The sequence below is a fragment of the Patella vulgata genome, chromosome 4, assembly GCF_932274485.2.
Source record: "Patella vulgata chromosome 4, xgPatVulg1.2, whole genome shotgun sequence".
Classification (NCBI taxonomy): domain Eukaryota; kingdom Metazoa; phylum Mollusca; class Gastropoda; family Patellidae; genus Patella; species Patella vulgata.
Window position 1 is genome coordinate 55,028,924 of NC_065882.2, and position 14,241 is coordinate 55,043,164.

At 37.3% G+C, this 14,241-nt stretch overlaps 1 protein-coding gene and 1 long non-coding RNA gene across 2 annotated transcripts; both read left to right on the plus strand.

Annotated features, from left to right (window-relative positions):
• Positions 1–315: 315 nt before the first annotated feature.
• On the plus strand, positions 316–4,690 carry LOC130012396 (macrophage receptor MARCO-like; the record flags this gene model as incomplete). The annotated part of the gene is made up of 4 exons (XM_056100234.1): positions 316–495; positions 938–1,117; positions 1,235–1,381; positions 4,557–4,690. Coding segments are annotated over exons 1-4 (558 nt in total), but the record flags the coding sequence as incomplete, so codon positions are not given.
• Positions 4,691–4,803: 113 nt separating this feature from the next.
• On the plus strand, positions 4,804–6,279 carry LOC126819012 (uncharacterized). The gene is made up of 3 exons (XR_007679456.2): positions 4,804–4,880; positions 5,553–5,885; positions 6,019–6,279. It is a non-coding gene; the product is annotated as an uncharacterized LOC126819012 (long non-coding RNA).
• Positions 6,280–14,241: the final 7,962 nt, after the last annotated feature.

Below are 14,241 nucleotides of genomic sequence, written 5' to 3' on the forward strand. Positions count from 1 at the left end.
AACGTTCTTTTACAAGGATTTTCAATTATAATTGAATTTACAATGAGATCGTGTTTTGATAAATACTGGCCTCTACTGAATAAGGGTATGGCTGAATACGATTATGACAAAGGGCTATACACAAATATGCAACAAGAGTCATCTATTCACACCATTAAAATATTCCAAATATGTGAAAATCATTTTGTTGTTTTTAATAGAGGAATTTTAAACAAATCATAATTGATTATACAATTCAACAGTCAGTTATGCAGTGGGAAAACTACGTTACATAATTGATATATATGATTGGACACAGTCTATTACAGCGTTTTAATTAAAGACTGGTTATTGTTTAAACCATTAGAATTTGTTTCGTTAGACTTGTAAATTTTGATGTTTTGAGACAACAACCGGACATGTTAATTCTGCAAAGACGAAATCTTATAAAGTGTATAATTCTTACCTTGTGGATATTTGTGGAAAATGCTGAACCTCAAAATATAACGTTGGAAGGTAAGTTTTGTTTTATAATGTATGTATTGCTTGGGGCGAGGATGACTTTAACCTTGGGAATGTGATATTTAGCCCAAGAATCAATATTTCTGAAATGTTAACCTTCTTTAAATATCCCATGACATTTTTGTGAGAGAGTGTTGGTTCCTTTGATAACTTTTCAACTCCCACCAGTGCTGAATTCATATTCGGGATAGGCGTGAACCTGTGTAGCGTTAGGATGGCAAGAGATGAAGGACCGGAGATTTAAGGGTCAGGAGACAGGAAACGTTGTTAGACGTGCAACAATTAAGAAGTAAATAAATAACATTTGTGTCGGTTGAACCACAAAAGGTCAACCGACTAATTCGTTTTCGGAAAATTTAACATGCATTTCCCGCCTTGTGTTGTCTTCTGATATCCAATAAAATATGATTGTGTATACTGTGCATAATTATTTTAGGGTTAAGTGTTCGTTTAGCTAGTGGAAGAAAACTTGGAGAGGGGCGTGTAGAAATAAGATATAATAGCAGTATGGCATGGGGTACAATTTGCAGAGATTATTGGGATGATGTTGACGCTACAGTCTTATGCCGTATGCTTGGATATAGATGGGGATCGGTGAGTACAGAATCTCGAATATACTTAATTTTTATAATGACCTCAATGAATGTGATCTTTTCTTACATTCCACAATCCATCCATCTTATTTTTCTATAACAACTGACTAAAATTAGTGTTATTCCTTAGACGATCAGAGTTGTAAAGGGATCTGGTCCTATTTATATGGATAATGTCCAGTGCCGAGGGAACGAGAACATGTTGACCAAGTGTGTATATAATGGATGGGGAAAACATAACTGTCAGCATGCTGAAGATATAGGAGTTCGATGTTTTAACCACAGCAGTAAGTGCTTACACATTTTTATAATCACAGACTAAAGTTAGTGTACAAATTGTGGTTGTCCTGGTTTGTGGGCATATCATTTCATTGTATGGAGTTTGCACATGTTTTCAAACATTCAAACTATTTGGGGTTACTCACCTACTAAAAATTAATTAAACTCCCACCAGGTAGAAACACGTGTGTTGATCTTAATCATAATCAAAATAATATATTGATTGGTTAGCATACCGAACGTATGTTGATCTTAATCATAATCCGAATAACTCGGTGGCATTTTGATCTTTGAAAATAATCCATTGACTGGTTAACATACCGGGTCGTATTTTGAGCTTAATCATAATCAAAATAATATATTTACTGGTTAACATACTAGTCGTATGTTGATCTTATTAACCATAATCAAAATAATATATTTATTGGTTAACATACCGGTCGTATGTTGATCTTAATCATAATCAAAATAATCTATTTAACATACCGGTCGTATGTTGATCTTAGATATAATCAAAGTAATTCATTTACTGGTTAACATACCGATTGTATGTTGCTGTCGCCCCTGTCGTCCAGCCAACCAATTCGTCTGTTCGCCGTTCAGCCTTTATCATTATTGTCAATCTTGTATAAACTTGCAATATCTCTTATTTGTCTCAGCTTTTAAGGTTTTCGCAATGCTTCATATTCCAGAAACCGTTGTGGGATTTTGATTTTCGTCGGGTTTGGGAAAATTAGATTGAATTTCAACTTAATTTATTTCCATTGATTATGCCATAGAATCTTTGAAACGCGCCACTGATATTATAGTTTATAAGGATTGTCTTGTACATTTACTTATGCGCGCGTATATTGTCGTCACCCCTGTCCGTCCGGACGTCCATCTCTTGCGAAATGTGGGCGTAAATTGCATGGAAACCGCTTGTTCTCCGTACGATCACGACACGAAGGTAACAAGAATCTGCCCAATGGGGTTCGGAAGGCAACACGACTGCGCGAAGCCCTCGCAATTCCCTCACGATGGCCTTACGAGGGACAAAATAGACACATGAATTCAACATGAATTCGGCAATTTTTTGACATGCCAAAGATTTTTCCAGCGCTCACGAAGTTCTTGCCGGAGCCTGAAAAACTTCACAGGTGGTCATACGATGGCTTAAGATGCCCTCACGAATGGCCCGATGTTTTTAAGATCAGCGCCGAATTTACTTTACCGTGTGACTATCTGGTGTCCATTTCGAGAGATTGTGACACCCGATACAGCATCGTCCTGAGTCGGTCCTTAGCAACTCTACACAGCCACCGTGTCCTTCGTGTGTCCTGCTGGTATAAATTACTATACAAAATTCACATCTTTGTATTACCTTCGTGTGCGGTTCGGGTGCCACCGTGTGGCGTTATTTAGGCACCGCACTTGCTTCAGCTGTTGATTGGTTTTTGCCCAAAATCGGGTCCATATTCGTATGGTCATGCGGTGTCAATTTCGGGACAGTGTTATGCCATCATTAAAGATTTACAGAGCGACAAACTTCATGGACTGCGTGGATCATTAACATCCTATCTATACTATCTCATTACCACTTAATTGTAGCTAAATAACATATCGATCTTATCTATCTTTCAGTAAAATTAGTTTCAAGTGACTCTGGTGTCAATTCAGGGGCCGTTGAAGTACGAGAACTCACAGGCTGGGTACCGGTATGTGATAGTCAGTGGGATGACCAAGATGCAAAGGTCGTGTGTCGAGGATTGGGTTTTAAGTTCGGGAAAGCTTTATGTTGTTCTAAACTTTCCTATATTTACCGACTCAGCAGAATGAGAAAATCTTATAATGAGTTTAAGTGTTCAGGCAAAGAGGATCGACTGTCCAATTGCTCTTACACGATATCAAACAATGCGAAGTGTCTGATTGGAGATCATCGAGCATCAGTGATTTGCTATAATACAAATCCGCAATTGGGTAAGTTTCTAAAAACTTTTATTACTTGTATTGTAATGTAAACGCCCCGAACAAAATATTCGGTAGTACAGACTCCACGATAATTTGATATGTTCGTTTGTTTGTGATTTCTGTTTATTGTGTCTTGTCCGTAGGTTTGTTTTGGTCTAAATTATGTGTGTTGCAGTCCCCCTGCACTTACTATTAGGGCCTACAGCTGAAAAATCAGCTAAGGCAAAATATTGCACAAAACAGTCAACGTAACTTGAATTCAAACTTTTATTTTATAGCCTACACAATGCGCATCGGTTCAAACGAATCCGTTGGTAATTCTACATGGGGAACGATCCAAGTCCTCTATAACGGGATATGGGGTATATCTTGTGCCAATAATTTTAATGATGCAGTTGCTAATATTGCCTGTAAAGAGATGGGACATCGAGGTTAGTAAGGTTGATAATATGCTCTATAATCTGATTTCTTAGATTAATTTTTCTAATTGCTCTTAATGTATAAGCAATTCTTGTTTACAGTCTTGGAAAATACAAATCTTGCTGATTTAAACATAACGACCAGTATGAATAGAATATTGTTAAATTTTTCCCTTTAATCTATATCAAGAAATAATGTTAGCCAGGTTCTGTTCTACAAGCATGTTCCATAAGACCATAACTCATCTAATGGATTTTAGGAGGAATTCAGTATGGCTCTGATATCCAGTATATACATCTACCGTCATGGATATCTCAATATAACTGCAATGGTACTGAAAGTAGTTTACAAGAATGTGTTGTTGAGCCATGGGGACTACCGGTCAGAACTTGTAATCCAAATGCAGTCTTATGTTTTCAACAAGGCAAGTACACTGTCCGAAGCTTCTATCTTGCTTTCTCATGCCAATGGTATAATTTGACATCGGTATATATACACCTGTATATATATTTATGCTAAGATGTGTGTGGGGTGGGGTGGGGCTTGGACAACACAGATTCCAGTGATTTATTAAGAATGCAGAGAGGTCAAATGTGTTTTGGTTAATTTACCTCTGATGTACACACGCGATTATCGATTAAATCCTTACTACTGTGGTACTCCATAGGTGAAATCTTTCTTGGCTGTATTCTTGTAAATGTGCAGTGTGACTCTTGACTGTAGACTAACTGCTACCCGATCGTACAATCTATCTCTTATTACTAGATAATATCATGCTATGTGTGTATTCTAAAAGTACCCATTTACACCTAGGTAGCTATAGTGTTAGTTTGGTTGGAGGGGGTGCTGACTATGGTAGGGTTGAGATTACTGTTGACGAAGAAACAGGAACTATTTGTGACAACAAGTGGTCTAATAACGATGCCAAGGTTGTCTGCCAACATTTGGGCTATGTTGACGGGACAGCCTACAGTGGTTCATATCATGGAAGTGGGAATGATTCAGTGTTTATTGATGGCGTAACATGTAGAGGAAACGAAGCGTCCATCCTGGCCTGCATGAACAAAGGCTGGAAACAGGTCTCGTCTGCCTGTCTGAACCACTCCAAAGACGCGTCTGTCGTCTGTCATAAAGAAGGTAGGAATATAAATGTATTTATTGAGCGTAATGTAGAATATCAACCACGGGATCCCAAAATATGGGTATGCAAGAAGTACGTATTTTTTGCAATCATAATAATAACATGTCTATGTATACATCTAATATAGATGTGGAATTACAGTTAGCGTTTTTAATACAATCCCCTAAATCACTAGCTCAGTGGGTATGACGTTGACTCGCTAACCTGGAGGTTCCGTGGTGGATCCCTGTGTTGGCAGAGAAAGTTCAGTGGTGCATAACGGATGGCCTGGCAAGAGACAGCGTATAGTCGTTCGAATGGGACGAAAAGCCGAGGTGCAGTGTACACATTGACATGCACGTAAAATAACCCTTGACAGTTGGAATTCGATATGCCGGTGTAAATTAGTCAAGTCGGATCAGAACAGTGGGACGTTAAATCCCATTTTATTTCATTTAATTTCAATACATACATGGAGTATCAACCAAAGTATCGCGTTTTGCTCTATAAAAGTAAAGAATAATTAACAACACCGAATAATCATTTATGTAATGTCTTTTTACTGTTTTTCATATTTATTTAGTTAGAACTACATGGAAGAGCTAAAATTTAAAACATAAATTCATGCATTTTATCCCAAAGTTTCGTTGTTACGGAATTAATATACACTGAATTTTTTTTGATTCTAGTAAAGTTGGCAAAAGGAGGTCAGAATCACGGTGTAGTGATGATTAGGAAAAGACGCTATTCTTATACCTACTGGACACCACTCTGTGGCAACGGCTTCTCTGACGTTGATGCCAAGGTCGTGTGTATGGAACTTGGCTTTGAGAAGGGCCGTGCCTTGGCACTCGGTGCTTTTGGGACATATTACTCCTATAGTGGATATGCTCGAAACGAAATAAGCTGTAAAGGTTCCGAAAAATCCATTTTAAACTGCTCCTATTCCACCAGTTCATGTCCAAGACAGTCAAGCTTGGGCTATGCATCGGTTTCTTGCCACAATGGATCTCTACCCACAGGTATATTTTTATGTTCTAATATTGTTTTTATGTTTTGTGTGAGTAAGCAATTATTCAGATGCAATGTATTTTAAAAATATTGTGATATATTTTGGCTAACTTAAAATTGTCCAAATTCTGATATTCTTTTCAGGTCTAACCATTACCCTGGATGGAGGTAGTTTAGACAACCAGAACATAACTGGTCGAGCCGTAGTTTTTAAAAATGGGATACGGGGCAGAATCTGTGCCTCTCTTTGGGACGATGTAGATGCCAGTGTATTTTGTAGGCAGTTATCGTCAATATACAGTGGTGGTGTATCTTACCAATATATGCGACAAGGAAAGGGACCAATTTGGTTGTCAAATGTCCAATGTACGGGAAACGAAACATCAATATTTCAGTGTTCAAATAAAACGGGTAACTGTCCTAGCAGTACAAAGGCATCAGGAGATGCTGGTGTGCTGTGTTATAAACACAAACAGGGTAAGTTGTACAAGATCATTTAAGTTGTTGATATCCCGAACTCTTCCAAACTGTTACATTAACAGCTTGTGGAAATGTGTTTGCAATCTCTGTGTATCAAAACATTTAAATGATCTAAACCTCTGGACTGGCAAGCTTACGTAATATAAACAATGTACAAAACAACTTGGCAAAAAAATCTTTGTATGAAGACCAGTGAACTGTGAATATTTGTATTTAAACCACTAGACTGATAATGTTTATCTTTTAAACTCTGAGCTGCTCAACTCGTGTATTGTATTGTGTATAGATTTTCATCCTCAGTTTAATAATTCTACAATGATTATGTGTTCTTTCATTGTTTCAGTACCACGGCTACGTTTGAGTGGTGGTAATAGCACAACGGGCCGTGTAGAGATTCTTTATGATTCTGAGATTGGTTCCATTTGTGTTAGACTTTATGCTAGTTATCATATTAGTAATACTGTTTGTAGACAGATGGGATTTGCTGGTGGTACAGTTGTGCGGTTGGTAAATGTTAGAATTATCTGTAATGAACAAGATTTGAAACCTATGCGTAATACAAATACTGAACATAGCCCTTTAATTAAATGACACCTGAGCTATAGCCATAATCAGCAACGATTGTATAAAGAGATTATGGCCAAAACCAGACTTCAAAGATTTAAAAAGTTTTAAATCTTGAGATAAACTAAACGAAGAGCAAATGGGTATTAAAAAGTAAATCCTATTTTTTTTTTTTTTTTTTTTGCTGTCTTTACAGTGGTTTTCAGAATTGGAGTATACAGCCGTTCATGTCATATGTCTATTGTTATGGTCACGAGTCATCTGTCTTTATGTGTCTCAACTCCGGATGGAGAGTTTTACAAAAATGCAACCGACAGTTGGCTGTTCAATGTTACAAAGATGGTAGGTTATCTTAATTGGCTTATAAAACGGATTTTTTTCTCTCTATTATCTGCTCTGTTTAATGTATTTTCATATCATACTCATTAATCTATTGATAGGGGCAATTCGGTCTAGTTATTCTCTTTTTATTTTGACATGCCAATTCATTGTTGGATGCTTTTTATGTATTTCAGTGCGGTTAATAGGGGGATTGGTAACAAATAATCTAGCGTATGGCCAGGTTCAGATGTTGATACGAAAAACATGGCGAAAGGCATGCTGTAGTTCTTTCGGTCAAGAAGAGGCTTCTGTAGTTTGTCGAGAACTTGGATACACATTTTCAAAGATAATTCCCCCGATTCGAATGCGACAATCCTTCTTCTTTAGTTACAGACCAGTGGTCGGATTCAACTGTTCTGGTTTGGAAAATTCTTTGCTCAAATGCAAATTCAATTCCTGGTTACGGGGATGTTCCGCCAATGATTCTGTTGGTGCTTCAATTGTTTGTTCCACAACGACATTTACTACAGGTAGGCGAATTGTATATTCCAAAAAAACTACGTACTATAAAATCTTAAATATATCGAATATCGAGACAATTATGAACGAACGGTTTATTTTCATTTCAAAAAAGGAGAAATCACCAAAAATAAAGCGTATTATGTTTTATACTATTACGTTTTATAGTACAATTATGTACTTTCTTTTCCAACTATAAAAATAATTTCTGTCAAACAATTACTCAATTTATAAGCATTATTTAAGAAACAAACTCATTTAAACAGTGATATTTGAGATTTATGTCGTATATCGGCTGATTCCTCGTGTTCTTTCTCATTGTTACGGGCGACAATGTAAAACACAATGTACGTTTCTAATTCCAGAATAGCTATTTTCAAGGGTATTCGCATTTCGGGATTATGGTCGATGTAAACAAATTGTTTATTGACTTTAATCCAGAAGGTTTTGTGTTAACAGCAATGTCAGTAAACATTTAATCGATAGATTGATAATGGCAATGCTGTTGACGATGATTGTATTGTCACCCGATTAGATTTTATTACATACTTCGAGAAGGTATTTGTTGAGTAATAAAACCTTCTAGTAGTTTATCGAGGGCTGGCCGTCCTTACCGCACGGTACAAATAAAACCTTCTAGTAGTTTATCGAGGTTCGGGTGCTTCCGGAGTCCAAAATGGCCGCTTTATATAAATGAGAATTTTGGGGATAACTAACCCGAACCCTAACCCTAAACCTTTTTAAAAGACTGAACTTGGGTCTAATTTAGTTTTTACTTCTCTTAAAAGGGTTAGGTTTAAGAATTTGGGGGGAGAGGTTAAGTCTCCACATTAGCACTGACCTAGGATAATGAAAAATTAGTTCGTGATATTTCCTAGTTTTATTAAAATACATACAATACATTAGATTTATATACAAAGGCGATTTCACTGTTTATTGGTGTTGGTGGCGCTGATGGTCTTCCTTGGGTGGTGCTTCTGGTATTCTGGTATTATTGTTTCTGAAGAAAAAAGAAAATAAATTTGAGGCTCTCGGGAGAGAGCCACATTAGTGTGTTTCCTACAACGGATTGGATTTTCTAAAAAAAATTGTGTTTGTTCCACATCACCGGGATGGCTAGGGATTCTTATATCTAATTGATTTTAATTACTAACGGTTAGGCATAGGATTTGATATATGGTTTGTTTTGGGTCAGGGTGGAGACTGGTCTTATTTAATCTAATTTACTGTGCACTAGGATGTCGTTCAGATTTTTATTTTTAGAATATGCAATTATAAGTTTCTGTGTGAATATTTTCGGGTGATTTTCTTGGAGATCAGTATAGTGTTTTCTGATGATTTTGGACGCACTTGCTGCTGTTGCGCTAAATGGAACTACAAAAGGAGCTATTGCGCTAGCCGTATGAATATTCAAACCTAGGGGGGCTGTTGTTTTCAATTTGTCAATCCAGAATTTTTCTCTTGTTAGCCTAAACGTTTTAATTTCTTCTGAAGTTTCAAAGTCGCTCTTGGTCTTTTCTATTGGCGTGACAATGAGATCAGAAATGTCATGATTTGGTTGGTTGAAATGAATTCTTTCCCTAAGTGCATTTTGAGTCTCCCCTACGTATTGCTTGTCACATTTTCTGCATGAGATTAGATAAATTATGTTTGAACTACTGCATGAAAGTTGGTCTAATATTGGGAATTTTGTGCCAGATGTTTTGTTATGGAAATGGTCGGATATAATTAAGATTTTGTATGTTTGACATCTTGGATGGCCACAAATTTTGGTTTTATGTGCTGATTGTATATTATTTGTTTCTTTGGCGGCAAGCTCAGCTAGAGTGTTGTTTTTTATACGTCGTAGATAGCGTTTGGAGTATCCCCTTTCCCTTAGTTTGCTAAATACCAATGTACATGCTGACTCAAAGTCGGTCTTCTGAGTACATATCCTATGAAAACGGAGAATCTGAGATTTTATGATGCCAGAGAATGTATGTTTTGGGTGAAAGGAGCTTTTGAACAATAATTGATGTGTGTCGGTTTCTTTGAAAAATACTTGATGTGTGTCGGTTTCTTTGAAAAATACTTTAGTTTCCAATTGGCCTGTGATTTTGGTGTTGTTACTTTTAAAAACGGTGGTATCAAGGAAATCTATGCTGTTATGGCTTACATTTGCGGTTAATTTGACAGATGGATGATGATTGTTCAGAATGTTGAAAAACGTCCAAAATTCGTCTAGTGTGTAGGTCCAGACTATGAAAACGTCATCTAAAAACCGCCCATAGAAATCTGGTTTTAATGGACAGAGTGGCAGAACTTCCCTTTCCCACTCCGCCATGAAGAGATTTGCATAACTCGGGGCAAATCGTTTTCCCATCGCAGTTCCGGAAGACTGAAGGTATACTTGGTCGTTAAAAGCGAAGTCATTCCTCCTCAGACAAATGTTGAGTAGTTTGAGGATTTCTTCGTCCGGCCTGGATGCTTGCAGGTTCCTAAGAAATGCTTTCCTAACTGCTTCAATACCTGTGTTATTATCAATGTTCGTGTACATGCTTTGTACGTCGATGGATATTAAAACGGTGTGTTCGGGGACTCTTAACTGTTTGATTTTCTGAATGAAATCGTTAGTGTCTTTAAGGTAGGATGGGTGTTGGCATGCTAGGGGTAATAAGAAATGGTCTATATATTGTGATACGTTGTATGATTCGCTGCCACAGTCTGATATTATCGGGCGTCCCTTGGGTATTTTATTAGGTATAAACCATTCTGTTTCTGGATTTTTATGTATTTTTGGTAGAGTATAGAGATGTCTTTGTCGGCAGTCAGATTTAGCAGATAGATAATCATATTGTTTTGCTGTTATGTATTCCTTATCCTGCAATTCATATAAGATGTTGTTTATTAAATTTGCGGTGTCCTTAAAGATGGGTTGGTCTAATTTAGTGTAATGTATAGGATTACTTAATTGTTTTTCTGCCTCTGAGATATAGTCTGCACGATTCATTATGACACAACACGAGCCTTTGTCGCTTTTCTTAATTATTATGTTTTTGTCCTTTTTAAGGGTGTTTAATGCCGTTTTAGTTGCTCGGTTGAGATTTGGTTTTTGTGACTGTGGTTGAATGGATGATATTTCTATATTCATTTCGTCGAAAGTTTTTAGGATGGCTGGTGATAATGACTTTTTAGGTGGTTTCCATGTGGATTTTGCTGTGAATAATTTTTTACCTCTGCCGGGTTTGTTCCTAAAAAAATAAGTCAACGAAAGTGTTCTTTGGAAGCGATCGGTTGCCTGGGTGATGGGTTCTATGGATGTTATTGTGGGGGTTGGGATGAATTTAAGGCCTTTATCAAGAATCTTCATTTCTAGGGGGTTGAGAAGTCTGTCGCTCAAATTGACAACTGTCTGTCCTAAAGACGGCTTCTCATTCCTTTTCCCTAATCCTAGTTTAAATTCCTCATCCAGCAGTTGATGATCTCTCTGGCCGTGTCTGGGCTCCAGTGGATTGCGTCGTTACCTTTCAGTTCTCGAAGTATGTAATAAAATCTAATCGGGTGGTATTGTAGTACATGTTTTTAGTATTGCACGGTAATATAATATGTAGTTTCCAAATAATTTCCAATATTGATAACTGTACTTTGTTCGCCCTGTGTATAAAAGCTATAATAGATGTTAAGTTTTCAGGAGACTCAACGCTGCTCCTGCTTCCATTTTGACCTATGCTTTTTACAAAAAATATATATATTATTCAAGACACTCGACCAAGGCAGTTCCATCAAATGTGGAGTTTAAGGAGTTATTACCATTTGATATGTTATATCTTAATTGAAATTTATTTTCAAAGAGTTCCCAACAAATGCGCACTACTCTGTAGGACCGACGTTTGGCAGTGCTAGTTATTTTATATTTTCTGTAACATTATTATATAATATTTCTTGCTCCAGAATTTCATTATTTTAATTTGCTTCTATTTTTTTTATGATTACCCTTTTAGATATGTCTGTCTCCTTAGACCAAAACGACACCTCGGTGGTAATTGTTAAAAAGTATGGTATCAACGGCGGTATCTGTTCCAATGGCTGGGATGATAATGACGCCATTGTTCTATGTAGGCAAATGGGATTTGAAAATGGTTCTGCACTTGGGCCCCTTTATACAGGATATTCACTTACAGCCCCGCTCTTCTTGGCAGATGTCAATTGCAAAGGGACGGAAAACAATATTATAGATTGTCCTTATAAATCTGGCCGTTCAAGTCATTGTTTATCTTCCGGTGACAATAGAGCTAGACTTGTGTGTTTTAAGTCGTCAGAAGGTAGGAGACTAACGTTTTTATACGCCCACATTTCCATGTCGACGTATTATGACGTCGCCCCTTTGCGTCCGTCCGTCCGGACGCGCGTCCACAGTTTGTTTGTGGACACTCTCTACAGGTCACAATTTTTATCCGATTTTAACGAAATTTGAAATATAGGTCTATCTCCCAAAGATCTCGGTTCCTTTCCATATTGGCTTGTATCGGACCATAACTTCATGGATTATGGTCCCTGATTGTACAAACAATCACGTTTTTAGCTTGTGGTCACTCTAGAGGTCACAATTTTCATCTTGAAATGCATGTTTATAACCCAAAGAAAATGGTTCCTGTCGATATTCGCGAATATTATATCGTAACTTCCTGAATTATGGCCCCTGAATTTACGAAAAATTGCGTTTTAGATTGTGGTCACAATTTTTATCCGATTAAAAAACCGTTTGAATATATCAACGTTACACCCTAATGGCGGTTGAGTTTGAATTTCGTGAAAATCGGACCAAAATGACCGCCCCACGTACGCAAATAGTGTAAAAATATGGTATATCAAGGTTGTGGGCCCTCTAGAGGCCATAATAGTGATCCGATTTTGATGAAACTTTATATTTATGTTTATATCGCAAAGGTCTTGGTTCCATTCGATAATCGCGCATATCCGAACGTAACTTCCCCTGGATTATGGCCCCTGATTGTTTGAAAAAACCGCATTTTTTTTAGCTTGTGGATCCGCTAGAAGTCACAGTAGGTATTCAATTTAAAAAAAAAATGTTTAAATATATCACCGTTACACATCAATGAAGGTTGAGTTCGAATTTCGTAAAAAATTTACCGAACGTTCAATACAAACTCTCCACTTCTTACACTCAAATATTGTAAAAGTATGTAATACCAAGGTTGTAGATTTTGATGCTACTTGAAATGTATGTTTATAACGTCCTGGATTATGGCCCTGATTGTACGAAAAATCACGTTTTTAGCTTGTGAACCATATAGAGGTCACACTTTTATCAGATTTTACAAAAACGTTTAGATGTAGCACCGTTACACTCTAATGACGATTGAGTTCGAATTTCGTGAAAATCGGACTGAAACTGCCCGACAAAATGGCCGCTACTTTAACACAAATTGTGTACAATTATGTATTTCAGACCACTTCTTCGATTATGACCCCTGATTGTACGAAAAATCGATGGTTTTTTTTAGCTCGTTCTCTATCCATCTCTTGCAAAATGTGGACGTATCTTGCCTGGCAACCGTTGGTTTATTTTAAAATCATACGTATTATGTCAGTTTAATTACAACCGAATAATATTTTTCATTCCAGTGGTATCATTGCGAGGTGGTATTGTGCCTTGACATATGGCATATTTTTCATCCGATTACCCACGAATTATCGTAACTCTTTCGTAAACTATTTTTAACTGCTTCGTAGCTATCCTTATCCTCTAAAGTCTTTTAGGGTTTTTTCGACGAATCGCCACGAATTTCGATTACTTTCGATTCGCCACTATTTGGTGCATATCGTGGCATTCGTAGCCCATGTGAAAGCGGGGCATAAGCCCCAAAAGAACCACCACTGACAAGTGAGAATCGATCTTGAAAAATTCCAGACTCTTCTCGGCCCAACCCGGGATCTCAACCCTGGGCATTCTTATTGGGAAGCGAGTTCCATTACTCTGGAGCACCGCAGCCCCGAGTAATTAGAGCTTCTGTGCTGCAGAGCAAGAGGATTTTTAACTGGTAACAAATACAAAACTCATTTCATGATGTTTATGTTTATATGACGATTAAAATTGCTATTCTTATAGGCTATATTTTTTACATTCTTTGTAGGTTTGAAGATAAAACTGACTGGGGGCGCTACCAATAATCAGGGTATTGTTAAGATAGGCTTCAATAACCAGTGGGGGACGATATGTTCACCTCAGTCTCCTTTAGCAACCACCAACGTAATATGCAGACAGCTGGGATTCTTAGGGGGAAACGTTGCCAGAAAAAGAAGCGATTACACATCCTCAGGATTTAGTCTACTTTATAATCCGAAGTGTACTGGGACCGAAACCACGATATGGAGTTGCCCTAATGGTGGATTTAATAAAAGCACCTCCTCCTGCAAATCTAAAAACTATGATGTACATGTTAATTGTGAAGGAATGGGTGCGTATAGATACATTATTACACC